We start from the raw sequence: 26,118 nt of genomic DNA, 5'->3' as shown, positions 1-26,118 counted from the left end.
GAACTTTCTTAGCAATTAGTTTTTTTCTTTTAAGAATTACTTATTTAATTTTATTTATTCATTCATTTATTTTAATTTGACCAGAAAGAGAGAGGGGGGGCGGAGAGGGAAAGCAAGCCACCAGGTCTGGGACTCCGAGACATGGTTGGCCATGTGGGAGTGTCCAGTGCCTTAACCATCATGCCACGTGCTGGTCCCAGCAATTAGTTTTTTAGGAAAGTAAATTTGTTAACATATAAGTATGTTTTTCAGTAGATGTAATTTAGGACTAAAATGGTCCTAAGTTAATTTGTACTATGTACAGTAAAGACTGTTTGATTTCCTTTGCAGGAACTTTAATGGAATTGGGTATCTCCCCAATTGTAACGTCTGGTTTGATTATGCAGTTGTTAGCTGGAGCTAAAATCATTGAAGTTGGAGATACACCCAAAGATAGAGCTCTGTTCAATGGAGCCCAGAAATGTGAGCATTAATATAGTTATAGAGCCTTTCCCAGATTTAAGATGATTTATGGAAAAGATGTTCTCGTAGTCTTCATTTGTCTTTGATTTTAAGCATGTATTCTTCCCTCCCCAATTTTTGTCAGTGTTTGGTATGATCATTACCATTGGCCAAGCTATTGTATATGTCATGACGGGGATGTACGGGGACCCTGCAGAGATGGGTGCTGGAATCTGTCTCCTTATCATTATTCAGGTAATAAGTCTTACATTTGCTAATGCAGATAACATAATTGTGTGATCTCTTTTCTAACAGTTTTTTAGGGTTTTTTTTTTTGAGAGGTTTTTGCTATAGGGCACGTGCACTCGATAGAAAGACAGGGACAGAGAGACCAAAAGTGAGAAATCACCCCCCCGGGGGATGGCCATGCCACAATCCCTACTCCATTCTTCTCTCGGGATCTTGGGCACACGTGCACACACGCCCTGCGTGAGTTTAAGTGACCAGGTCCGGGACTTGAACCACAGTCGACTACATTGGAGTCCAGCGACATAGCCATTACACCAACTGCTAGTTCCAAGGTGATTTCTTTTTTTGACTTTTGAATTAATTATAATATTTTGATTACTGAAATAATATGTATCAAATTATGCTGATGTAAAAAAATGAACATTTATTCTAATTGCCTCATAACTGTACAGTATAAAAATTATGGATCAACTGTATTTTATTGATTTTAAGATGTACATTTTTCACTTTTTGATGTCTCTGAAATCATAATGTTTTCCTAGAGTTCATATTAGTTGTGATTGCCTTGCACATGTCAGCTCGGTCATGACTATTCATATCTTAATTATATCATTTGATTATATACATTGATTATATACAGGTGTTTGAATTTAATTGTTGTCTAAAACGTATTAAAATTTTTTTTGTTGTGATTTGTTATTGTAATGAAAGTTGGTCCAGCCAGTTGGTCTGGTGGTTAAGGCAGGTGGATCCCATATGGCCAACTGTGGAGTTTGAGTCCTGGACCTGGCAGCTTGAAAACTATGCCACCTGGGACCAGCAGATGGCATAATGGTTACATCACTGGACTCCCACATAGTTGACTACGGTTCGAGTCCTGGACCCAGCTACTTAAAACTCATGCTGGGTGCATGTACATGCATGCCCAAAATCCTAAGAGGAGAATGGAGGAGAAGGGATTGTGGCGTGGCTATCCCCCCTCGGAGGTGATTTCTTGCTTTCTGTCTGTCTCTGGTACGCTTACATGCCCTATAACAAAAATCTCTCTTTTTAAAAAAAAAAAAAAGAAAAGAAAATTCTATCCACATGTTTGTTTGTGCCCAAAAGCCCGAGAGAATGAGAAGGGACTGTGGTGTAGTTATCCCCCCCTCAGGGGTGTTTTCTTGCTTTTCTTGCCTCTCACTCTTTCTCTTACTGGTGAGTGCACATGTCCTATAGCGTTTTTTTAAAGTTGAGAAAAACATTTTATTAAAAGAAACATTAGGGGCCAGCAAGTGGCATGGTGGTTAAGGCACTGGACTCCCACATGGCCAGCCATGGTTCAAGTCCTGGATCTAGAGGCTTGCTTTCTTGCTTTCCCCTCTCTCTCCTTTTATCTCTCTGGTCAAATTAAAAAATAATAATAATAAATAAAATTAAATAATTAAATCAGATGATAAATATGAGGAAGTCTAAAATACCCTTTTTTTATAAGTAGAAAATTAAAATTCTTTATAATTAAGGTATTATGTCAGATTTATTCTCAATATTATTTTCTTAGTAGTACACTAAATAGTGCGGTTTTAAATAATGTTTTGGAGTCAGCAAAATACCATTTATATACACACACATATATATATATATATATAATCCATAGTATTTTTTTGATAAATTTTTGTTATAGGGCACAGGCACTTGCCAGAGAGACAGACAGAAAGTAAGAAGAAATCATCCCCCTCCACATACCGGCGGGGGTGAAGGCCACACTGCAGTCCCTTTTCCTCTATTCTTCTCTTGGGATTTTGGGCACATGTACATATGTACCCAGCTGAACCACGGTCCATCACGTGGAAGTCCAGCACCTTAACCATTACTCCACCTGCTGTCCCCTATATCATGGATTTTTAAAATGGGTGTTCTGGAATGGATTCTTTCTTTTATTTTTGGAGAGGTTTTTGCTATAGGGCGCGTGCGCTCACCAGACAGACAGAGAGAGACATAGGGACAGAAAACGAGAAATCACCCCCCAGGGGGGATGGTCATGCCGCAATCCCTTCTCCTCCATTTTCCTCTCGGGATCTTGGGCACACACGCACACGCGCCCAGTGTGAGATTTAAGCCACCAGGTCCGAGACGCGAACCGCGGTCGACTACGTGGGAGTCCAACGACATAGCCATTACGCTAACTGCTGGTTCCCTGAAATGGATTCTTTCTTTAACCAATTATGTATTTATTTAATTCCATTTGTTATTATTTTTTAATTTGAGCAGTAGGTGACAGAGAGAGAAGGGGAAAGTGAGAAAGCAAGCTGCTAGATCTAGGACTCAGACCGTGGTCAGCCATGTGGGAATCCAGCACCTTTATTCACCACACCACCTGATGGCCCCTGGAATGGAATTTTTAAAGGCCAACATAATTAACACTTTACTAAGTATTTTAAGATGTATAAATTTTAGTGGAAATTTTATTATTATATGATCCTTAAAAATCATTTGGAGAAATTACCCAAGAATAGATTGCATTTAAGTTGTGTAACATGTTTTTCTGTTGTGAAAGAAGTTTAAGTTAATAAATGGTCAGTATACAGAGTCCTGGTCATCTTGAGAATGCCTCCTGTTGTCTACTCTGAAATAAGAATAATTTGGAAAAAATTTTAATGGTTTAAAATATCAAGCTTAGAAGAAATATTTTAAAATAACCCAAATATCAGTTTATTGTTTTTTATATGTCGTATATATGCAATAATACGTATATTCAGAAATGTGACCATCTCAGACTGGCATAGTTGGCAAAAAATTCTTACGTAGGAGACAAAGATTGATTAGTGAGTGTGATTCAAAACAAGGAACGTTAGATTAAGTATTTGACATCATTAACAATAGGGATGGCTTTTCTGATGCGATGCAGCTATTTTGTCTTTTAACCAGAGTAGAGATTTTTGGGGGTCTTTGGTAGCTTTCTGAGCCCCTGTTTGCTTCCAGTTTTTGTAAGATACATTTCCTTAGGGCCAGCCTGTGGTGTGATGTGCTAAGGCAGCTGTATCCCACTTGGCTGACTACATGGGTTGAGTCCTGGACACTGGCTTGGGAAACACACTGGGAGCTTGTGTGTGCATACCCAAAATCCCAAAAGGAGAAAGGGATCGAGAAGGGATTGACTTGTCAGCATTTCCCATGGAGGATGCTTTCTCCCTCCACCTCTCTCCCTGTCTCTCTACAGTGAGTACACAAGCCCTCTGGCAAATTAAAAAAAAAACAAAAAACTTACACACACACACACACACACATTTTCCTAAAGAATAAGTAATAACTTATTTACAGATACCTTGTTTGGCAAATTTTTAGCCCTTGGGAATTAGAGGAAGAAGTGCAATGAATGTGGAGAGAAGATACTCTGGAGACTGGTTTGAATGTCTTTCCATGCTTAGGATCTCTTCATGTTGTTTGTCATTGTTGAGGAACTGATAGATTGATTTTTGCCTTGTGGTTTTTATGTATGTATGTATGTATGTATGTTTGTTTTGGAGATGTTTTTGCTATTGGGCACATGTGCTTGACAGAAACACAAAGAGAGACAGAGAGACAGAAAGCGAGAAATCAGTCTCCCAGGAGGTGGTCACGCTGCTATCCCTTTTCTTCTATTCTCCTCTTAGGATCTTGGGGACACACACACATGCCCCTGGTGTGAGTTTAAGCCACTGGATCTGGGATTTGAACCATGGTCAACTACATGGGAGTCCAGCAATGTAACCATTACGCCATCTACTGGTCCCTGGTTTGTTTCTTTATAACATTTGCCTTATCCAACCCATAGTGTAGAATAACCATCATTTCTATAAGACACTCAGAATTGACATCTAAATTTTAGACCATTATTTGTGAGTAAAATTTCTCTAGTGTTTTATCTAGGACTGACCTATTTAGTATTCCTCATTCAAAATGCTTGAGACCGAAAGTATTTTGGATATCAAATTATTTGGGATTTTGGAATATTTCCATATATAGTACACGATGAAGTACCTTAGGAATGGTACTCAAATCTAATCATGAATTTATTTTTAAATTGTTATGAGAGATTTTTGCTATAGGGTGCATGCGCTCGCCAGAGAGACAGAAAGACAGAAAGTGAGAAATCACCCTCCAGGGGGATGGACACGCCTCAATCCCTTCTTATTCTCCTCAGGATTTTGGGCACTACACACATGCTCCCGGCATTTTTTAAGCTGCCAGGTCTGGGACTCTCAAACACTAGTCAACTATGTGGGAGTCCAGTGATGTAACCATTGGGGAGAAAAGATACTCTATAAACTGGTTTGAATGTTTTTCCATGCTTAGGAAAAATTTTAAAAATTAAAAATTTTTTTTGGAGTTTTTTGTTCTAGGGCTTGTGCTCACTGGAGAGATAGAGAAACAGAGACAGAGATAGAAAGTGAGAAATCCCATGTTGGGGTGATGGCTACACTGTGATCCCTTCTTTTCTATTCTCTTGGAATTTTGGGCACACACACATATGTACCTGGTGGGCATTTCGAGTTGTTGGGTCTGGGACTCAAAACTGTGGTTGGCCATGTGGGAGTCCAGCACCTTAACCACTACGCCACCTTCTGGCCCCGAATCTGAAAATTTTTGAATGCCAACTATGATGCCACAAATGGAAAATTCCACATCTAACTTCATGTAATGAGTCATAGTCAGAGTGCTATAATACAAAAATAAATAAAATCACCTTCAGGCTATGTTTATAAGATGTATGTAAAACATAAATAAAAATTGTGTTGGGCCAGCAGGTTGCATAGTGGTTAAGGTACTGGACTCTTATGTGGCCGACCTTGGTTCAAGTTATAGATCTGAAGGCTTGAAACTCAGCCGGGTGCGAGTGCATGCATGCCAGAATTCTTGAGAGAATAGAGGAGAAGGGATTGCAGTGTGGCCATCCCGTGAGGGATTTCTCACTTTTTCTGTCTCTCTGGTAAGTACATACACCCTATAACAAAAATCTCTCCTAAAAAAATTTCTTTTTCAGATCTTGGGGACAGCAGGGGGCATGGTAGTTGAGGTGCTGGACTCCCCCATGACTGACCATAGTTCAAGTCCTCAACCTGGCAGCTAGCTTTCTTTCTGCTTTCTTACTTGCTCTCTGTCTCTGTCATCTATCCTGGTGAGCCCATGTGCCAGATAGCAAATTAAAATAATAATAATAATAATAGCAATAGAGTTAAATAAATCTTTTAAAATATTTTGGATTTTGGAGTATTTTTTACATTTTGGATTCTTGGATTAGGGCTGCTTAATCTGTATTTAGATTCCTAAGGAATTGCAGTTTAGCAGTTTGGGTTAAAGGATTGACTTCTTTGGTCAGTTATGGATTTAAATTGATGTAAAATTAAGTTACACTATTTAAGTTTAATTTTATTCATCATCATCATTATTTTAATTTGAATGGAGAGAGAGAGAGAGGGAAAGTGAGAAAGCAAGCCACCAGGTCCAGGACTTGAGCCGTGGTCAGTCACATGGGAGTCCAGTACCTTAACCATCATACTACCTGCCAGCCCCAAGTTAGGCTATTTTGATGTTTACTTTTGGTATTCAGAAATCCAGGAATACTCATAGTCTACAAATGAAAGAAATAAAGCAGATATATACTAATCTGACTACGTAATTCTAGTGTACAAATATTTTGTTGTTGTTACTTTTTTTAGTGTTGATGTAAAAAAAAATCTATCCTGGTAACCAGCAGTTAGTGTAATGGCTATGTTGCTGGACTCCCACGTAGTCGACCGCAGTTTGCGTCCTGGACCCGGTGACTTAAAACTCACGCCGGGTGCATGTGCATGCGTGCCCAAGATCCTGAGAGAGAATGGAGGAGAAGGGATTGCGGTGTGACCATCCTCCCTGGGGGGGTGATTTCTCGCTTTCTGTCTCTAATGTCTATTTCTGTCTGGGGAGTGACGCACCCTATAGCGAAAATCTCTCTCAAAAAAAAAAAAAAAGAAATCTATCCTATTTGATTGTAGGTTGATGTGACCTATTTGTACCTTTTTTGGTACTGGTAATATTGAAAATAGTTCGAGGGGCTAGCAGGTGGTGCGGTTGTTAAGATGCTGGACTACCAAAGGCCAACCATAGTTTGAATCCCAGACCTGGTGGCTTATTTTTTCATTTTCCCTCCCTCTCTCTCTGGTCAAACTAAAATAATAATAATAAAAATAAATAATTCTTTGATAAAAAGAAATTATGTGGATACACTGAAGAGCTATGATCAGTGTTTTTACCAGTGCCATGTTTCATGTTGTTGGGGAGGGAATTTCCTAACTGTATTCTTATTTCATTCACAATGTTTTTCAATTTGACAAATTTTGAAAACTAAATAATGAGTCTTAATTAAAAGTTTTAAAAAAATAGAAAATTATCAGTGTGCATGGCATGTAGTAAAGGTAAATATGCTTTGTCAAACTAAATGTACGTGCACGTGCAAGGTTGAAATAGAGAAGGTTACTTTTACATCTGCTCCAGAGGTTCACCTGTGTACATGCCACATTAACATGCGATTTGCAGTAATATTCTGTGCTTTGCTCAGTGATCTTCAGGTAACTTCCTGTTTTCTCATCCCTTTCCACAGGCATGCATCTTTTGTTGTTGTTGTTGTTTTTGAGAGGGAGATTTTTGATATAGGGCATGTTTGCTGGTGATACAGAGAGACAAAGAGACAGAAAGTGAGAAATCTCATGGGTGGCATGCCACACTGCAATCCCTTCTCCTCCGTTCTCTTGGGATTTTGTTCACGTATGCACACATGCACACCTGACCAGCCTGAGTTTTTTTTTGTTTTGTTTTGTTTTTGAGAGTTTTTTGCTGTAGGGTGCATGCGCTCACCAGAAAGACAGAGAGAGACAGAGAGACAAAAAGCAAGAACTCACCCCTCAGGGGGATGGCCACACCGCATTCCCTTCTCCTCCATTTTCCTCTTGGGATCTTTGGCATGCATGCACACACGCCTGGCTTGAGTTTTAGCCAGCGGGTCTGGGACTCGAACTGTTTTCGACTACATGGGAGTTCAGTGACGTAGCCATTACGCCATCTGTTGTTCCCAAATAGCCTAAGTGTTAAGCTGCTGGGTCCAGGACTCAAGCTGGGGTTGACTCTGTGGGAGTCCAGCAACATAACCATCTTCTGGTCCTCGGCATGCATCATTTTTATTGTCTTTTATCGTATTCCCTTAATTACAGAAATCAGTTCTCATTTAGATGTCTCTATAGTACCTTTCTCTCATAAGAGAAACATAAGAGTTTACTTTTCACAGGGTGTACTTGAACCGCCCTGTTGTCTGATGGATGCTGTCCTCAACAGGGGTTTGGAGAATCCCAGTTGTTTCAGAATTGCCCGTGTAACTTTTGACAGGTCATTGATCCGAAACCTGGGATAATGCCTTTTGGTTGGCAGAGAGTTCGTAGACAGCTATTATTTCTTACATGGAGATTGGCTTCTGTATTTATGACTGGGAGTGTTTACTCATTACATAATTGTGGTCAAAATAAAATCTAATATTAAGTCCTAACTTCACTCTTACTTTGTTAGAATGTCAAACTTGGTATTCAAACAATAAAGGAATAGCAATGATTTATCTTAGAAATTTCAGAATTGTACTTTTTTTCCAGTCCACTTAAAGTCTAACTAAAAGACTGGAAATAGATAGGCTCTGTACAAGCATTGAAATGACAGTTACAGAGAAAACAACAACATTGTGAAAGGTAAGCATGCTTAAAATTGTATCATGTTTGCTCTTTCTTCTAACAGGTGGTAATTGGGGAGAGTTAGTAAATAGTGAGGGTGGGCAGCTTTGGAGCTGGGAGGAATTGAAGTGATTTCCTTGTTTTTGTCAGAGGAGGGTATCTTAAAAGTGGAAACATGTATGAGATGGGGAGCATAGAAGCATGTTTTCTCCCCGAATTAGGTGACTCAAGTGCAGGGAAGAAGTCATATGACTTGAAGGCCACTTGCAAGGCTATGGATTGTGTTAAATTGATGCATGCTTTCACAGAAATGTCTTCTCCAAGAAGAATACTAAGAAATTTCAGCATCACGTAAATTAAAGTCAGTATGCTTTCATTTTATGAGCTTAAATATTATGAGCTTAAGCTCGTGAGGGACCAGCAGGTGGCGTGGTGGTTAAGGTGCTGGATACTCCCACATGGCTGACCACGGTTTGAATCCCGGACCCCTGGTGGCTTTCTTTCTCTCTCTCTCTCATCAAATTAAAATAAATGAATAAATAAAGAAAATTAAATAATTAAATAAAGAACCTGGTAAATTCTTAACCATCTGAATGTACATTCAACCTTTGTCACTATATAGAATGCATTTTACATTTTTATAATCTGTGTACATATTAATTTGTGCTCAACTTTTGACTTATTCTATACATGTTATATATAATCTATATAAAATATATAAGAATGTGCATATAATATTTTTATAAAAGCACCAACATAGTCCTTATACTGACCCTTTTGTGGCAGTAGAATTGCATCTTATATCACAGTTCATTTTGCCTTTTACTTACTTGAAGGTATTTGGAGTGTTTCAGTTCCTTGCAGCCATGAATTCTACAGCTGTTCTCATTTTTGTTTTAATGTGCTTTTCAGATAGGCCCTGTCTGAATATTGTAAGGGAGAGTACTTAGTATAAAATACACTTTAAAAGTTGAAATGACTACTTTATAATCTAACAATATTTACAATCCCCTGATTTTCAGAATTGGCTTCTGATTAAACTAAAGCAGGTCAAAAGATGAAGATAGTCATTTTAGTGATACTGCAACAATTAATCTTACAAATGCCCATACTTTGAGTGTAGCCAGTGGTGTTCATCTTTCCCCTTCCTTGAGTTTATTCTTGCTTCAGCTTACTTGCATTTCTTTCCCCACAGTTGTTTGTTGCTGGTTTGATTGTGCTGCTGTTAGATGAACTGCTACAGAAGGGTTACGGCTTGGGGTCTGGTATTTCCCTCTTTATTGCCACCAACATCTGTGAAACCATTGTCTGGAAGGCCTTTAGTCCCACTACCATTAACACTGGCAGAGGTACATTGCACAGTGATTGCAACTGCACGAGTTTTGCTGGATGTGTGCTGAAAAACGAGTCCGTGGTGCAGTAGTACATGCCTGTAGCCAATCTGGTTTGCTATCCCGGGGTATTGAATGTGAATTGTTAAACACTTAATAAGTAGAGATTTGTGGAGTGTGAAATACTACTTTAAAAGGGATAATATCTACATTTTAGCTTCTGCTCATTTAAAATTCCAGTGGCTACAAATTTTAAAATGTTGTTCATTAACCTTGCTTAAGCCATTACTGCAGAAGTTGTATATTTGACTGATTTCAGCATTTCTCAGGTGATAGAAGGTAGTGGATTAAGATTTCACAAGTGCAAACACTGTTCCTTGTCTTGTAAGGAGCACTGATACTTTCGTTGCTTTTTAAATTGGCTTTGTGATAACACTTGAGTTTTGAAGTATTTCATTCTGTCCAGCCCCTTACCCGTCTCTACTCTCGCAAGTGCCATTCTCCCTAATTGGCTAACATCTAAACTCTGATCCCAGCACTAAGAAAATAATGCGATGAGCATTAATGTGTTTGTTACAGTACACTTAAAGGCAAGCTTGATAGAGTTACATCTGCCTTTTGATTCTGATATTTTTGTTCTGCTTTGCTGTAGTTTTTTTCTTTTCTTTTTTTTTTTTTTTCCCTAAAAATACTCTTTTCCTTTTCCTAAAGTAAAGGAGAGGCAAATCTTTATGATTGAAATATTTGAATACATTCTACTTTGGCTGTTTTTATGAAGAATAGTCTCTTGAGAATATATCAGATTTATACTAAGATAAATTTGCCTCTATGATCTAAATATTTTTAGAACCTGCACACATGGTTATTTCAGAAAGCCAAACGTTGGGGAGTTCTTTTGACTCATATTTTCTGCTGCTAATAGTCTCAGGATATTTGTTTTGACCTCAGAGCAACTTTAGGCGATGAGTCTACAGTTAATTTCTGTCTTGTTGTCTCAGGTACTGAGTTTGAAGGTGCTGTCATAGCTCTGTTCCACTTGTTGGCAACCAGGACAGATAAAGTCCGGGCTCTAAGGGAAGCTTTTTATCGGCAAAACTTACCCAATCTAATGAACCTCATTGCTACTGTTTTTGTGTTCGCTGTTGTTATATATTTTCAGGTAAGTATAATCTTTTTGTCATAGTAAGAATGGGAATTTTTATTTTGCTTTAAAAAAATAAAATGCCATTTGAAATATGAGGGTTGAACAAGTCAGTATTGTAAGATCTAGTCAAGCAGATAATTCCATTCTTTAGGCAGTAGTCTTAATGTATAAAATACTGGTGGTTATGAGACAGAAAAAGATTTTAAAGTTTCTGTATGCAAAAGTAAATTATTTTAGTGTTATCTTTTCATTCTCCCTACTGTTAATTGTTGTCCCTCTCTGGTCCATATGCTTTTCTGATGTGTACAGTTTGTCTTACTTACTGTTAATTTCATTTTTTAGGGATTTCGTGTTGACTTACCCATTAAGTCGGCCCGGTATCGAGGACAGTACAGTAGCTATCCCATCAAACTCTTCTACACCTCGAACATTCCCATCATTCTTCAGTCTGCCTTAGTTTCAAACCTGTATGTTATTTCCCAGATGCTGTCTGTTCGATTTAGTGGCAACTTCTTAGTAAATTTACTAGGACAGTGGGCTGTGAGTATTTTATTTACATTAAGTACTTAAACTGTATTATAATTTGTTTTTCATGGTTTTAACATATATGTGTGTACACACACACACACACACAGATTGAGTATTTATTTCATGAGACAGACACATACACACACAGGTACACTCGACCAGGTTCTCATCAAGTGGTAACTACCACCCCCACTCCAGCTTTTTAGCCAGCCAGTATTTTCAGATCTACCTGGGATCTGAACCCAGGGCCTTCCCATATAGCTTCCGTATCATACGGTGGTGATTTGCTGCCTGCACCTTTGCAACTGGACCTCATGGTTATATTTTTAACAGAACAAGACAGACATTGAAGCAGTTAAATTCTGTCACCTGACAAAGAAATATTTTTCTCTCTTAAAGTTATACAATTAAAAAGGATTAGTATTCTTTTTGTTTTCTGTAGAATATGTGATTATAGAATTTGCATTTCACCAAAGAATAGTATTTTTTATAATCATTAGTCTTGAAATGATAACATAAGCGTTTATCTTATGGATTTATCTTAATATGCTACCTTTTGCATTTTAAGTTATAATAATGTATATCTCTCTGTTATTACTAAAGGCCATTTAAAAATCAATTTAAAGTTTAACCAAATAAGACAATAACTCTTGAATGGTAATTGAAGGAAATAGGAGTCTCTTAATTAATAATACAGTAGTCCTCTTATCATAGTTTCACTTTTCATGGTTTCAGTTACCTGTGGTCAGTCCATCAAAAATAGTTGAGCATAGTAATAGAAGGTGTTTTGGAAGAGAGATCAGATTCATATAATTTTTATTATAGCATATTGGTATAATTGTTGTTTCTTATTATTTTTGTTAATCTTTCTGTGCCTCATTTATAAATCAAACTTTATCAAAGGTGTGTATGTATAGGGAAAAATCTAGTATTTATAGGGTTCTTTACTATCCAGTTTTAAGTACACAGAGCAGGCCTTGGAACATTACCCCTGCAGATAAGGGGGGACCACCGTGTGAAGGTACTTCAAAGTGTGGAAAAATGGAATTAAAATCTGAGTTTATTGTAGTGGAAAGAAATTTTGAAATTCTTACATAGTTAACACATATATTTTACATGAACCTTTTTTTTTTTAAGTTTATTTTCATTCATGATAGCATATATGCGCTTATAAGCGGGAAAGCACTCCTCAGTGGGGCCAGGTCATATGGCAGTCCTTTTCCCTCAATTCTCTATCCCATCAGAATCTTGGCCAGGTGCACACATGCCCTGTGTAAAGCTGCCAGAGCTGGTATTCGAACCCCAGTTGGTCATATGGGATCCAGTTTTCTTGGTGTGCCTTAATGGCTGCACTACAGGGCTAGCCCAACATGAACTTTTGAAGACCCCCTCATATCCTTTCTACTTAAGGGAAGTCTGATTACTTGTTTTATTTTGGCCATTATAATTAGAAGGGGAAATAGGAATAAGAAGGATGTTGTCTCCTTCCTTCATTAGCTAATAGTTCAATAATAATTTCATAGTAATGATGTATAGTTGGTTATGTGTACATCGTGTGGTATAGTTGGTTATGTATAGATTGTGTTGTGATCCTTGACTAAGACTCTTTTTAATGAGAATTATTGGCAAATTTGATTTAGGATTAGTGATTCTATGCGCAAAGGAATAATTTGGAAATTGTAAATTCATAAACCAGGTATTTTAATCATTGCAGTGCCAAATTGCTTTCCTAGCCCTTGTACTCCAAAACTTTATTTAATATGAGCAAATAATGTTTCCATTTTCATCACTCTAAAATTTTTTTTGAGGAACTTTTAAAAAAATTTTCATTATTATTATTTTTAGTTTGACCAGAGAGAGACAGACAAAAGGGAATATAAGAAAGCAAGCTACCAGGTCCAGGACTTGAACTGTGGTTAGCCATGTGGGAGTCCAACACTTAAACCATCACGCCATCTTGCTGGCCCACTCTAAAAATTCCTAAATGTTTATGTAGCTAAAAATCCCATTAGAAGGACCAGCAGATGACATAATGGTTATGTCGCTGGACTCCCATTTAGTTAGCTGTGGTTCAAGTCTTGGACCTGGAAGCTTAAAACTCATGCGAGGTGTGTGTGCATGCATGCCCAAAATCCTGCGAGGAGAATGGAGAAGGGACTGTGGCATGGCCATTCCCCCTTGAGTGTGATTTCTCGCTTTCTGTCTCTCTGGCAAGCACACATCTCCTGTAACAAAAATCTCTCTCTAAAAAAAAAAGTCCTATTATAAATATTTATTAAAAGAATCCTTATAGGGCCCAGCAGTTGACATGGTGGTTAAGGTCCTGGACTGCATATGGCCGACTACAGTTCGAATCCAGGACCCAGCAGCTTGAAAGTCACACCAGGTGCATGCGTGTACCTTAAATCCCAAGAGAATGATGGAGGAGAAGGGATTGTGGCATGGCCGCTCCCCTGGAGGGTGCCTCTCATTTTCTGTCTGTCTCTCTGGCAAGTGCATGTAGAAACTTAGGAAGAAAAAAAATAACTTTCTTTTTTTTTTTTTAACAATTATTTCATTGTATTTGTTATTATTATTTATTTTTGATGGCCAGAGAGAGGCAGAGAGAGAGAAAGGGAAAGTGAGAAAACAAGCTGCCAGATCTGGGACTCGCACCATAGTTGGTCATGTTGGAGTTCAGCACCTTAACCACCATGCTACCTGTCAGCCCCAAGGCTCTATGTAATAATATACAAAGCGTGTAGGATTTAGGCAGTGAGCTTTTTTTTAAAAAAAAAAATTATTTATTCATTCATTTATTTTAATTTGACCAGAGGGAGAGATACATAGAGAGAGAGAAGGGAAGCGAGAAAACAGGCCACCAGGTCTGGGGCTTGAGCCATGGTTGGCCATGTGGGAGTGTCCAGCGCCTCAACCACCACGCTACCTGCTGGTTCCGACAGTGAGCTTTTAATCTTTGTTAATATTGATTGCATTCTTTTTTTTCATGTTAGTATTATTTATAAACCCAAAAGAGATAGCTTTCATGTTTCCATATTGTTTATTTTAAGTTCATTCTTCCTATAATTCGATCTTGCCTTTTACCATTTTTTTAGACATACATGAAGCTGTGGGTTAAACAAGTAGTCTTTTTTAAGTCAATGAGCCATTCTTAAATTTAAGAAACATTCAGTTTATTTTAGAATAAAGTCGTTAAATTCTAAGTTATACTTGAAACTTTAAAGTTTGAAGTTTTGGGAAAATATCTAAAACATTTCAAAATAAGACAGAAATGTATGTTTATGCTTAGGCACAAGGAAAACTACAGGATTTAGAAATAACAATTAAACAATATTGAAGTTGCAGAGATCATAGAAGGAATGACCTAAAAAGTGGGCTATTTTCTAAAAACAAAATTACCTAGTCTGGGACCAGCAGTTGGTGTAATGGCTATGTCACTGGACTCCCATGTAGCTGACCGCAGTTTGAGTCCCTGACGTGGTGGCTTAAACTCACGCCAGGTGCGTGTGCGTGCATGTCCAAGATCCTGAGAGGAGAGTGGAGGAGAAGGGATTGCAGCATTGCCATCCCCCATGGGGAGGTGATTTCTCGCTTTCTGTCTCTCTCTCTCTCTCTCTGTCTCTCTGGTGAGTGCACATGCCCTATAGCAAAAACCTCTCCATGAAAAGAAAAAGAAAGAAAAAAATTACCTAATCCATCCTACCACGTTAGAAAACTCAATATTAGCACCACTCATTATTGATAATAAATCTTCACACTTCATGAGGCTTTTTGTAGTGAAAACAGCAAACATCTTGGTATTATGAAAATAGTTTTGACCTCGAAGACCTCCCTCTATGTAGGCAACAGGGATACAGCCACAAATAAGCACTCTCCTGCCCTCAAGAAGCAACCTAGCTGAGGCTCTCTGACGAGGCTGATTGCATTCTTAATCCTTGCAAATAGAAGAATCACACATAATGATTTCAATGCTAGGAACTCATATAGCTCTGAAAATGTCAGATTCTACGTATAATCAGAGATGGATTATAATCATAGTCCTATCTTTAGCAAGAGAAGGAAGATTTTTTAGATATATTGTGACTTTTTTTTCCTGTTCAGATTTTAATGAGTAAAGGTATATAAATCCTTGTATATAAATCCTTATATACAATCGATGAGTGTAAATACTTTGAACTTAAAACATTGTGATAATTGAGAAATTTGGAAGGTCATAAAAATGTGTATGCTTGACCCGTTGGGCTGATTGATCCCTTGTCCTTTTCACTCTTGCTTTATAGGATGTCAGTGGAGGAGGACCTGCTCGTTCTTACCCAGTTGGAGGCCTTTGTTATTATCTTTCTCCTCCTGAGTCCATGGGTGCCATATTTGAGGATCCTGTCCATGTAGTTGTTTATATCATCTTCATGTTGGGATCATGTGCATTCTTTTCCAAAACATGGATTGAGGTGTCTGGTTCCTCAGCCAAAGATGTAAGTATTGGTTTACAAGGAGCACTTTATGGAAAAATGGAATTCATGTATGAGTTTATTTTGGTGCAAACTATTCTGAAAACCATGCTTTTTAATAATATTTTCCATGAAGTTTTTCAAGACCACTCATATTGGAAAATTAAAAATTTTTTAGAAAAAAATTCCTAATTTTTAAGGTATAAAAGTAATTGATGCTTTTTAAATTTAAACTTCTGTTTAATTCATACATCCTTTTTTTGAATTATTTACTATTAATCATTATTATTATTATTTTAAATTTACAGTAGGGCACGTGCACTCACCACTGAGTGCAGACAGAGATACAGGAAAAGTGAAAAAGTAAGCCGCCGGGTCTGGGATATGAACAGCAGTCAGCCATGCGGGAGTATAGTGCCTTAACCACAACACTACTCGCTGGTTCCCGTTTATAGATTCTTATAATTGAGGTCATGTCAGCCCTGTGGGCTAAAAACTGGTCCCTGGAATGTGAATTGCAGTGGTTTGTGATTCTCCAAATTCAGCAAAGTATTAAAGAAAAGTTTGTAAGATAGATTTTCACGATGTTGCCCAGGCCACCCTCAAGTTAGTGATCCTTCTGCCTCAGCCTCCCTAAATTGTTGGGATTATAAGCTCATGTCACTGCATTCAGCCTTTAGGTTGGGCCAGGAATTGAACCCAGGCCTTCCATGTGGTTAAATCCTGAGCACAGCTTTTTAGCAGTGTGTACCACCACTGGCCAAAATCTTATTTCTTAATACTTACTTAATTTATCTTTGGAGAGGTGATAATTGGTTGGAAAAAAATGCTTTGCACTGGTTTTGTCGGTAGTTAACAGTTGTGCAGCTTTGAAGCCTCTATTTTTTCAGGTTTAATGCAAAGGATATGACAGTGCCAGCTTCAAGATTCTTGTATTTGGGGGCCAGCAGGTGGCACGGTGTTTGAGGTGCTGGACTCTCATGGGGCCAACCACAGTTCGAGTCCTGCACCTGGTGGCTTGCTTTCTCACTCCCTGCCACCGCTCTGTCTGTGGTGAGCATGTATACTCTATAGCAAACTGAAAAATGATGATGATAAATAAAATTAAATAAGTAATACTGTTAAAAAAAAGATTCTTACATTGTATTTGTTAGTGTGGAGAAAACACTTCATACAGAATCTGGTAGATGGTAAACTGAAATGTTATGAGTTTGATTTTAAAAGTTTCTCTCTTGGCAGGTAGCTAAACAGCTTAAAGAACAGCAAATGGTAATGAGGGGTCACAGAGATACCTCTATGGTTCATGAGCTTAACAGGTAAGGTCATTAGACTTAATCCTTTAGAGGAGTATGTGTATGTTATCTTTCATTTATCATTACAGTTTATTTGTTCATATTCATATTTAAAGCAGTCTTCTACTTCACACAAAATAATTAAAATTTAACACAAAACTTAATTGTTCTCATTAAAAGGGTCACCTAAATTACACATATGTCATGACTTTTCCGACAGCCCAGTAATTTAGGTGTCACTTTTGATACCTGAGTTTTAAAAAAAATTTTAAGAATTATTTTATTGGGGCTGGCAGATGGCATAGTGGTTGTGGTGCAGATCTCCCACATGCCTGACTGTGGTTCAGGTCCTGGACCTGGTAGCTTGCTTTTTCACTTTCCCTCTCTCTCTTTCTGTGTCTCTCTCTCTGCTCAAATTAAAATAAATAAATAACAATGATAAGTAAAATTAAATGAGACAATTACTTTAAAAATTACTAAAAATTGGGACCAGCAGTTAGCGTAATGGCTGTCACTGGACTCCCATGTAGTTGACTGCGGTTTGAGTCCCAGACCCGGTGGCTTAAAGTCACACCGAGCAAGTGTGTGTGCATGCCCAAGATCCCAAGAGGAGAAAGGAAGAGAAAGGATTGCAGCATGGCCATCCCCGCTGGGGCGGTGATTTCTCGCTTTCTGCCTCTATGTCCTTCTCTGTCTTTCTGGTGAGTGTATGCGCCCTATAGCAAAAACCTCTAAAAAAATTACTAAAAATTATTTAACTTTATTTATTTACTTATTCAATTTGACCAGAGAGGGACAGGAAGAGAGAGAGAGAAAGCGAGAAAGTAAACCATCAGGTCTGGGACTTGAACCATGGTTGGCCATGTGGGAGTCCAGTGTCCCTAACCACCATGCTACCTGCTAGCCCCTACTTAATTTATTAATATAATTTAATTAAAATTATATTCCCTTCATTATTCAGCCTAGTGTTAAAATGACATAGCTCACTGGTTCTTAGTATTGGCTGTTGTGAATAAAGTCACCAGGAACCTGTTAAAATACTGATATACCATCTCCAGGGGTTATGATTTATTTGGTCTGGGCTAGATCCCCAGTGTCTGGTTTCAGAAACAGCTTTGAGATATAATCCACATGCCATGTCATATACTTATTTGAAGTATATAGATCAGTGTCTATTTTTAGTAAGCCCAGAGTTTCATAATCACTACAATCTAATTTTAAGAACATTTTCATCATCTAGAAAGAAACTGAACCAACGAGTTATAACCATTCCTACTCTATCCTCCCACTCGTCAACCCAGGCAAACAATTTTTACTTTCTTTCTCTATAGATTTGCCTATTCTGGACATTTCTTATAAGTTTTCACCTAAATATAATATTTGATCTTTTCTGAATGGCTTCTTTCACTTAGCATTTTTTCATACTTCATCCATGTTATGTGTTAGTATATTTCATTCCTTTTTCTTCATGCATATTCCATTGTATGACTTCACCATGTTTTGTTTATCAGCTGATGGAAATTTCAGTTGTTTCCAGCCTTTGGCTATTATGAATAATGCTGTTACGAAGTTAGTTACAAAAATTTAGTCCAGTTGCTGCAGATCCTCATTAGCACTGATTCTTGCTTTTGGATTTCAGCCATCCTAGTGAGTGTGAAGTGACTTTTTATCGACTTTTCTCTGATGACTGATACTGTGAAACAGCCGTTTGTATTCTTATTGGTTTTTTGTGTATCTTTGGAAAAATACCTATTCAGATCCTTCACTGATCCTTAACTGGGTTGTCTTTTAAGAGTTTTGTCTTTATTATTTTTTTGACATATCTTGTCATATATATGACTTACAAATATTTTCTCTTATTCTGTGGGTCTTTTCACTTTTTTAATGGTGTCATTTGATGCACACATTTTAAATTTTTTTCAAAGAATTATTTTAATTATTATTTTAAAAAATTTGCTATAGGGTATGTGAACTCACAGAGAGAGAGAGAGAGAGAGAGAGAGAGAGAGAGAGAGAGAGAACGAAAGAAGCAAGCCACCAGGTCAGGGACTTAAACTGTGCTTGGCCATGCGGGAGTCTAGTATCTTAACTATCACGCCACCTGCTGGCTCCCATTGAATTTTGATATAAGTTAAATTTTATTTTTTCTCTATTGCTTCTTGCTGCTTTTTGCATTGTGTCTAAGAAAGCATTGCTAAGCTCAAGGTCACCAAGATTTATTCCTATTTTCACCTAGGAGTTTCAGTGCTTACATTGAGATCAGTAATCCACTTTGGGTTTTTTTGTTTGTTTGCCGTGAGATAGGGGTTCAAACTCCTTTTGCATGTGGATATACTGTCACTATTTGTTGAAAAGGCACTATTATTTTTATTTGAATTTTTTATTTATTTAGAACATAGACACATAGAATCATCAACTTACAGTTTCAGTAGTTATCCTCATTTTGCCATTCTTGTTTCATCTTCCCTCTCCTGCAATCTTTTCTTTTTTTTGTTCCTGAGGTATTTGAAAAAAAATCCTATTTTAACAGTTTTCAGGTGATTCTGATGTGCAACCAAGGTGGAATTATTCTTGAGGAGGATGATTTAAAATCTTGTTACATGAATTTATTGATACTTAGAAAACATTTTGAAATTTACTCTTCATTGCACAAGGGGGAACTAAAGGTTACTCATTAAAAAGTATTAAACATGGGAACCAGCAGTTAGCGTAATGGCTATGTTGCTGGACTCCCACGTAGTCGACTGCGGTTCGTGTCCCGGACCCGGTGGCTTAAAACTCACGCCGGGCGCGTGTGCGTGCGTGCCCAAGATTCCGAGAGGAGAATGGAGGAGAAGGGATTGCGGCATGACCATCCCCCCTGGGCGTGATTTCTCGCTTTCTGTCTCTATGTCTCTCTCTGTCTGTCTGGCGAGCGCACGCGCCCTACAGTGAAAATCTCTCCAAAAAAAAAGTATTAAACATTTTAGTACTTAAATCTTAGTCTCAGATTCTGGTCTTCCTTCTTAAGAATGATGTGGTCTTGTGCCACATAATGACGTTTTTGGTCAATGACAGACTGTGTATACAGTGTGGTTCCATAGGAATACAAATATGTAACGTACAGCCTAGGTGTGTAGCGGGCTGCCCTGTCTAGGTTTGTGCAGATACACTCTAGGAGTCCATACAACCATGAAATCATAGAATGACGACTTCTTAGAATAAATTCCTGTGAAATGTGGCATGACAGTGTTGTCTTTCTTGGTCATTTTCTGGTTTCTTGAAATCAGGAAATCAGAACTATTGCCACAGTTATTGCTAACATGTGACTAGTTACGTACAGGCCATCAATACTGCAGACTATTCTGTTTGCCTAGTGTACCTATATTCCCTCAGAGAACCATTGCTGGCCAAGCTTTGAGTCTCTTTGCTTCTAATTGTTGCACCCTTTATTTTCCTCCACTGCCTGACCAAGGGTTTCTGTCTCCTAGGTACATCCCCACGGCGGCTGCGTTTGGTGGTTTGTGCATTGGTGCCCTGTCAGTGTTAGCCGACTTCCTGGGAGCCATCGGATCTGGCACTGGGATTCTGCTTGCAGTCACTATAATTTATCAGTATTTCGAAATATTTGTTAAGGAACAGGCTGAAGTTGGTGGGATGGGTGCTTTGTTTTTCTAAATGTTCAAATATTTCTTTATGTGTGTGTGAAAGGGAAAATATTTTGACACATTGTTTTTGTTCCTTTTCTTCCCTCACAGTTTCTTGTTTTCAAGTGCTAATTGTCCCATTTCTGAAGTGGGAACCGAGCTAAGCCTGTGTGCAGCATTAGTACCCGCTGCCTTAAAACTGAAGTTTACATTATTCGTTAAAAATGTACATCTAGTGTTGCCCGTAATGCTGGAAACCAGTGAATCTACTTGCTGTGTTAAATCATGACAGTGAGATGGTGACATGGATTCGTTTTGCACACTATCAAAACACTTAATATCTCCCCTCCCCAACTTGTTTAAAAATAAATGTAGTTCAAATTGCCACTTTCCAGTATTTTTGAGCTTATTTAATGAGTTCTGGAACATTTATATCTAATGTATATTTTAGATAATTACTTTTTATACTTTTTTAACTCATAGTATCCACACCTTAGATCCCCCTTCTTTGTCCCTTTTCAAAGCAGCCAGTTAGCCCAGATGGGCAAAAGTCAAATATCAAAGTTCTGTCACCAGAACCACCTGCTTCCAGGTACGCTGCCTGTGCTGCGTACGCTTTTGCCTTTCTTCCGAGACAGCATGCGTGGAGCTGTCCGACTGTCGGCGCTGCCTTCTAATGCCAATTGTCACCCGAATCCTCTTTCCAGGTTCTGTGCCCCGATTCTTTTTTTTTTTTTTTAAATCTCTAAAGCAAAGATCTAATTCTCAAGCACTGTCTGTAGTTCAGTGGGGGTGAACAGTGAGTAATTCATTCTAGGAATTCTGTTTATGTTGTTGTACTTACGACAACAACATGAGTGTGAATAGTAGACAATAAACTTTTATTTAATAAAATGGTTTCACTTGTGTTGGAAAAATAAAGACATATGATAGTAAATGTTTTCTAAGATTATTTATATAGGTTCATTGTATATATACAAGGTCCAGACTGAAATGCCAATTGAAAGAAGCCTGTAGTAATTACATTTAATGTTTAATTCTAAATTATTGAGGGGCAGCAGCCAACTTAAGGGTACTCATTTAGGGACTGATGTTTCAAAAAGGACAAGAAACAATGATTGTCTTAAAACAGAATTGCAGTGTGTACTTGAAACTACAGTTCTTTGTACATAATTCATTTTTTAAAAAAATATATGCTTGGGGCCAGCAGGTGGCAATGAGGTTGGGCACTGGATTCCCACGTGGCCGACCATGGTTCAAATCCTGGGCCTGGTGGCTTGTTTTCGCACTCCTCCCCCAATGAGTGTCTGTATCAAATTAAGAAATAATAATAATGATGATAAATAAAATGAAAGATTTAAAAAAAACATGCTTAATTTCCCTCTAAAATTTTAAAAGATATCCTTTTTAGAACTACAGTTCTCCACAGTTGTTTACATTCTTTTTTAAAAAAAATAATTATTTAATTTTAAGTATAGGAAGTTTTTGTTTATGTACATTATTCAGGGTAGAAGTTGCTTGTACATTAAAGAGAAAGGATGCTGCATCTTCGACAGGGTTTCATCACGCTGTGATCTCTCTTCTCCAGCCCTCCAGCTGGTCAGGACCTCAGGCATGCACACATGTGCCCTGTGTTTTCAAGCTGACGGGTATATCTGAAGGCCATATGGCTTCTAGCAATGCAGTTCACTTTGCTACCATTAGGTTGGGCTGGAAGTATGTTTTATTTACTGAAGGGCAAGATAGATAAAATAAAGGCAGGCAGGACAGGAACAGCAGTCAACTGGAGAGCATCTGAGGGCCTTTGGGCCATTGAGACCACAGAAATAGGGGCCTGGTGTTCTATCTCATTTTATTTTTGAAAAGAAGGTGGATATATGGCTTTTTATAGACAACATTTAATACTTGTTTTTGAGAGGTTTTTGCTATAGGGTGTGTGTGCTCACCAGAAAGACAAAGTGAGAAATCACCTCCTGGGGGTATGGCCATGCCACAATCCCTTCTCCATTCTCCTCTCGGGATCTTGGGCATGCATGCACATGCACTCGGCGTGAGTTTAAGCCACTGAGTCTGGAATTCGAACCATGGTGACTACGTGGGAGTCCATTGAGCAACATAGCCATTAGGCCAACTGCTGGTCCCCATTTAATTTTGAAATGTGGCCAAATAAGCTTAATTTTAAATGGTGAAATATCCAAGCTGCCAGTTTTTTTTTTTTAACTTAATTTCCAAAGCATAGCCCTTTGATATTTATAGATAATGAAATGGCATTTGGGATATGTTCTAGAATTTAGCTATTACTTGCAAGCTGCACTGCTTGGAAGAAAGGCAGAACAGGGGTTACAGATAGCACTCTTTCATCAGGTCATTCCAGAGAGGAGTGGCTTTTGAGAACTGGTTTGTAGAGAGAGTGTTCTGTGCTAGAGTCTCTATGTGTCTTACCTCTTCTGGATTCTGAAGGAGGGAGTAACAAGTAAATTACAGGATATGGTCCTGGAGAGTGCAAAGAAAACATTTAAGATCTTTGGAGAATTATGATGCCTATGATTAAAAACCAGTGTTTTTCAAAAAGCACTAGAGGCATAGGGAAGACTACTGTTATAGCAAGTAGAGATATTTTTTAAAATAATTATTTTATTTAACTTTATTATTATTTAAGTTTGATCAGGGAGAGAGAGAGAGAGGGAAAGTGAAAAACCAAGCTGCCAGGTCCGGGACTCGAACTGTGGTTGGCGTTGTGGGAATCCAGTGCCTTTAACTCCTCACTGGGTCTACAAGTAGACAGATCGTAATTTTCAGAACATTTACAGGGGAGTAGACCTGATCTATCAAGTTCTGTCATTCCTAATTCTCATCCTTGTTTCAGAAGTCTAGTATAAAGACTTTATATTTTCAGTCATAAAAATAGCTTTGAAAAAAGGTAAAACTATAGATAAATGAACTATACTACATTTTTGGCAGTAGTACCCTGATTTTATCTAGAGGATCATGTTTATGTGGTTCTGAGAGCCATACCTTAACACCTGGATCCAGACTGGAAACATGGGTTAGGGCTGGCCAATGAATATCACCCTGAGACTTCTGCTGGGGACTGAAGTGAAAAAGCAATAATCCTGGAGCTGGCGGAGGCCATAAAAAGTCAACATGTGAGCTAAGCTCACTCCAGAGGTTAAACTTTTGGATGACAGGGGCTTTAGGCATGGCATGAACTGAATAGTCCCTGTGTCTTTTCCTCTCATTTCTGTATTCAATCTTGGGTATCAGCTAGCCTTACCAGCGCTACCATGATTCATTAAACTACAAGGTATTGATGTCACAACCATGTCAATCTTAGTACTGTAGATTTGTTTTCAGAAACTTCTAGGATTTTCTGAGGTAGAATAGAAAAATAGATTCTGAGGCATGTGCATATGTCTGAAGGAAGGGCCGTGCATTTTTATTACACGAGACCTGGTTCAGCTTTAGTACTTAGCTGAATATAAGGATACTTACATATAAATATTTCCTTATTATGAATGTTATTTTCTGTTTTTATATCCTCTACTAATAGCAAATAATTTAATTAGGAGAGGCCAAAAAAGCCCCTGTATAGATCTTAGACAAATTTTTTTAATAAATAAAAATACTAATAGTTATTTGCATACTTGGATACATAATTTTTATATGGGGGGGCTAGTGGGGGAAATAATTGACCTAATTTGAAACTGAAATCTGTCTTCCTGTGGAAATACCCCTCTCACCTACACTAGATTAGAAAAGTACAGTTAGCTTAAAAAACAAAAACAAAAACAAAAAACATTTGTGTTTAAATTCTTTAACTGATAATGGCTGGAGTTTAACAAAATTAAATGAAGGTTACAGCCTACCTGTAATGACAACTCCATATAACCATCACATGCATTCTGAGCTGTTTTTATTTTATGAAAAAGCTAATTTCAAATCTACATTAAACTAAGTGGAATACAAAGTCTTAGTGAAGAAGGCCTGGTGGTCCTGTTTACAAAACAGATGGACAGTGTCCTCTTTGGCCTCAAAATTTCAGGAAGGGCACTTCAAATGGCTTCGTGTTTGCGTGTTTCAGCGCCAGGGCGTAGGAATACACTCTGGCATCCACTGTAAGATGTTCTTCAGCTACTAGAGCTATAGGAAGGAAAGAACACGGCTTAGATAACGCAGTCGATAAAGGATAGTATCTCGCTAGCAGTCAATCAGTATGCACTGTGCAACTACCACCGATACATGCTAGTTCTATGTCAGAGGCTGGTCAAACATTTCTGCCTTCACGGATCATACTCTAGAGGAAGTAAAAAGGATATAAAAGAGGATTACATTCCTAGTATGAGATAAGAACATCAGGGGTAACAATTTTAAGTGTTAAAACAACAAAATAAGTTTATAGATCCAATTGGTACACTTCAATTATAGTTTAGGTGGGGTTTTGCTACTTTGAAACTAATGGTGATTATACAGCATCTTAGGTACTGCTAGGAGATACACATTTTCCCTTTACAAGTTAAAATGTATGCATGTTAGGGTTGGAAGTGTAACTACCAAGAATGAGATCTTAGAATTTTACTGTCAGGTTTTAACGAGAATTTCTGTTTGACTCAGAGGAGATCAGACTTTGAATCTATCTCTTGTTTTCCTAGCCACTTGTTTGGGGAACAAGCTCACAGACATTTTGATCCTTGAAGGCAGGGCTCCTGTCCAACGGCTTCTGAGCATGGCAGGTGCTTGGTAAGTGCTGAATGTTACTTTTTGTAGCAAACTGTTCTTGAGCAATCTTCCTTATAGCTTCTCAAATGTAACATTTTTGAGTAAGTGATCTGATTACTACATTTTAATTCTAGTAAAGCTAGGCAAACTGGTTCTTTTATCCCTTTCTCACTACCCTCCTTGTTCTAGGACCTCCCACACCCCCCCCCCCAACCAGAAGAGAAGCTGAGTTAGGTGGCAGGGAGAAGGAAGAAATTTCTTTTAAAAAGATACACTTCTAAAACAAAGACTAATAACAAATTGCACATAACATTTAAGCACCTGTGTGCCAAGTGTTTTACTTTTACTCATATTCAGAGGTAGGAGCTTTTGTTCCTGTTTTAGGGAAAGTTTTTTAGATTCAAAACTAATCACGGTTGCCTGAGCCTCGATGCAGCCAAGTCTGTCAGACTCTTAAGCTGTGTATCGCCTATTATCGATCATCATGGATTTCTTTGAATAAATGCCTAGAAAATTATCCTTATAAATGATTTCTAATTCTGGCTTTGAGATCTTGCAGTGGTTTTTACCTTTGGTCTAGTTTTTTTTTTTTTTTTGGAGAGGTTTTTGCTATAGGGGGGGTGCGCTCCCCCGC

The 26,118-nt window shown here is 38.1% G+C and overlaps 2 protein-coding genes across 10 annotated transcripts in view; one reads left to right on the top strand and one right to left on the bottom strand.

Annotated features, from left to right (window-relative positions):
• Window positions 1-26,118, top strand: part of SEC61A2 (SEC61 translocon subunit alpha 2) — a 60,453-nt gene that overhangs the window by 8,192 nt on the left and 26,143 nt on the right. For 2 of the 5 annotated variants that reach the window (XR_334757.3, XM_014588394.2), the window contains exons 5-12: window positions 331-462; window positions 587-696; window positions 9,595-9,748; window positions 10,729-10,889; window positions 11,217-11,414; window positions 15,683-15,874; window positions 17,090-17,166; window positions 25,418-25,505. Coding sequence is in view for 4 of the 5 variants with exons in the window: in XM_014588394.2 (XP_014443880.1) it covers window positions 331-462; window positions 587-696; window positions 9,595-9,748; window positions 10,729-10,889; window positions 11,217-11,414; window positions 15,683-15,874; window positions 17,090-17,166; window positions 25,418-25,460 (1,067 nt within the window). In the remaining variant the exon portion in view is untranslated. Of the gene's footprint in view, window positions 1-330; window positions 463-586; window positions 697-9,594; window positions 9,749-10,728; window positions 10,890-11,216; window positions 11,415-15,682; window positions 15,875-17,089; window positions 17,167-20,612; window positions 22,003-25,417; window positions 25,687-26,118 lie in introns of those variants that run through there. The other 3 variants (XM_014588393.2, XM_006150009.3, XM_006150010.3) reach the window with 2 other exon arrangements.
• The window catches only part of NUDT5 (nudix hydrolase 5), a 48,587-nt gene continuing 47,133 nt past the window's right edge, over window positions 24,665-26,118 (bottom strand). For all 5 annotated transcript variants that reach the window (XM_006150011.3, XM_006150012.3, XM_006150013.3 and 2 more), the window contains one exon: window positions 24,665-24,908. In XM_006150011.3, coding sequence (XP_006150073.1) covers window positions 24,799-24,908 — 110 coding nt within the window. In that variant the 3' untranslated portion in view covers window positions 24,665-24,798. The remainder of the gene's footprint in view (window positions 24,909-26,118) is intronic.

This window comes from Tupaia chinensis, unplaced genomic scaffold (assembly GCF_000334495.1).
Source record: "Tupaia chinensis unplaced genomic scaffold, TupChi_1.0 Scaffold000275_1, whole genome shotgun sequence".
NCBI lineage: Eukaryota > Metazoa > Chordata > Mammalia > Scandentia > Tupaiidae > Tupaia > Tupaia belangeri.
This window is presented reverse-complemented; position numbering and strand designations above follow the sequence as displayed.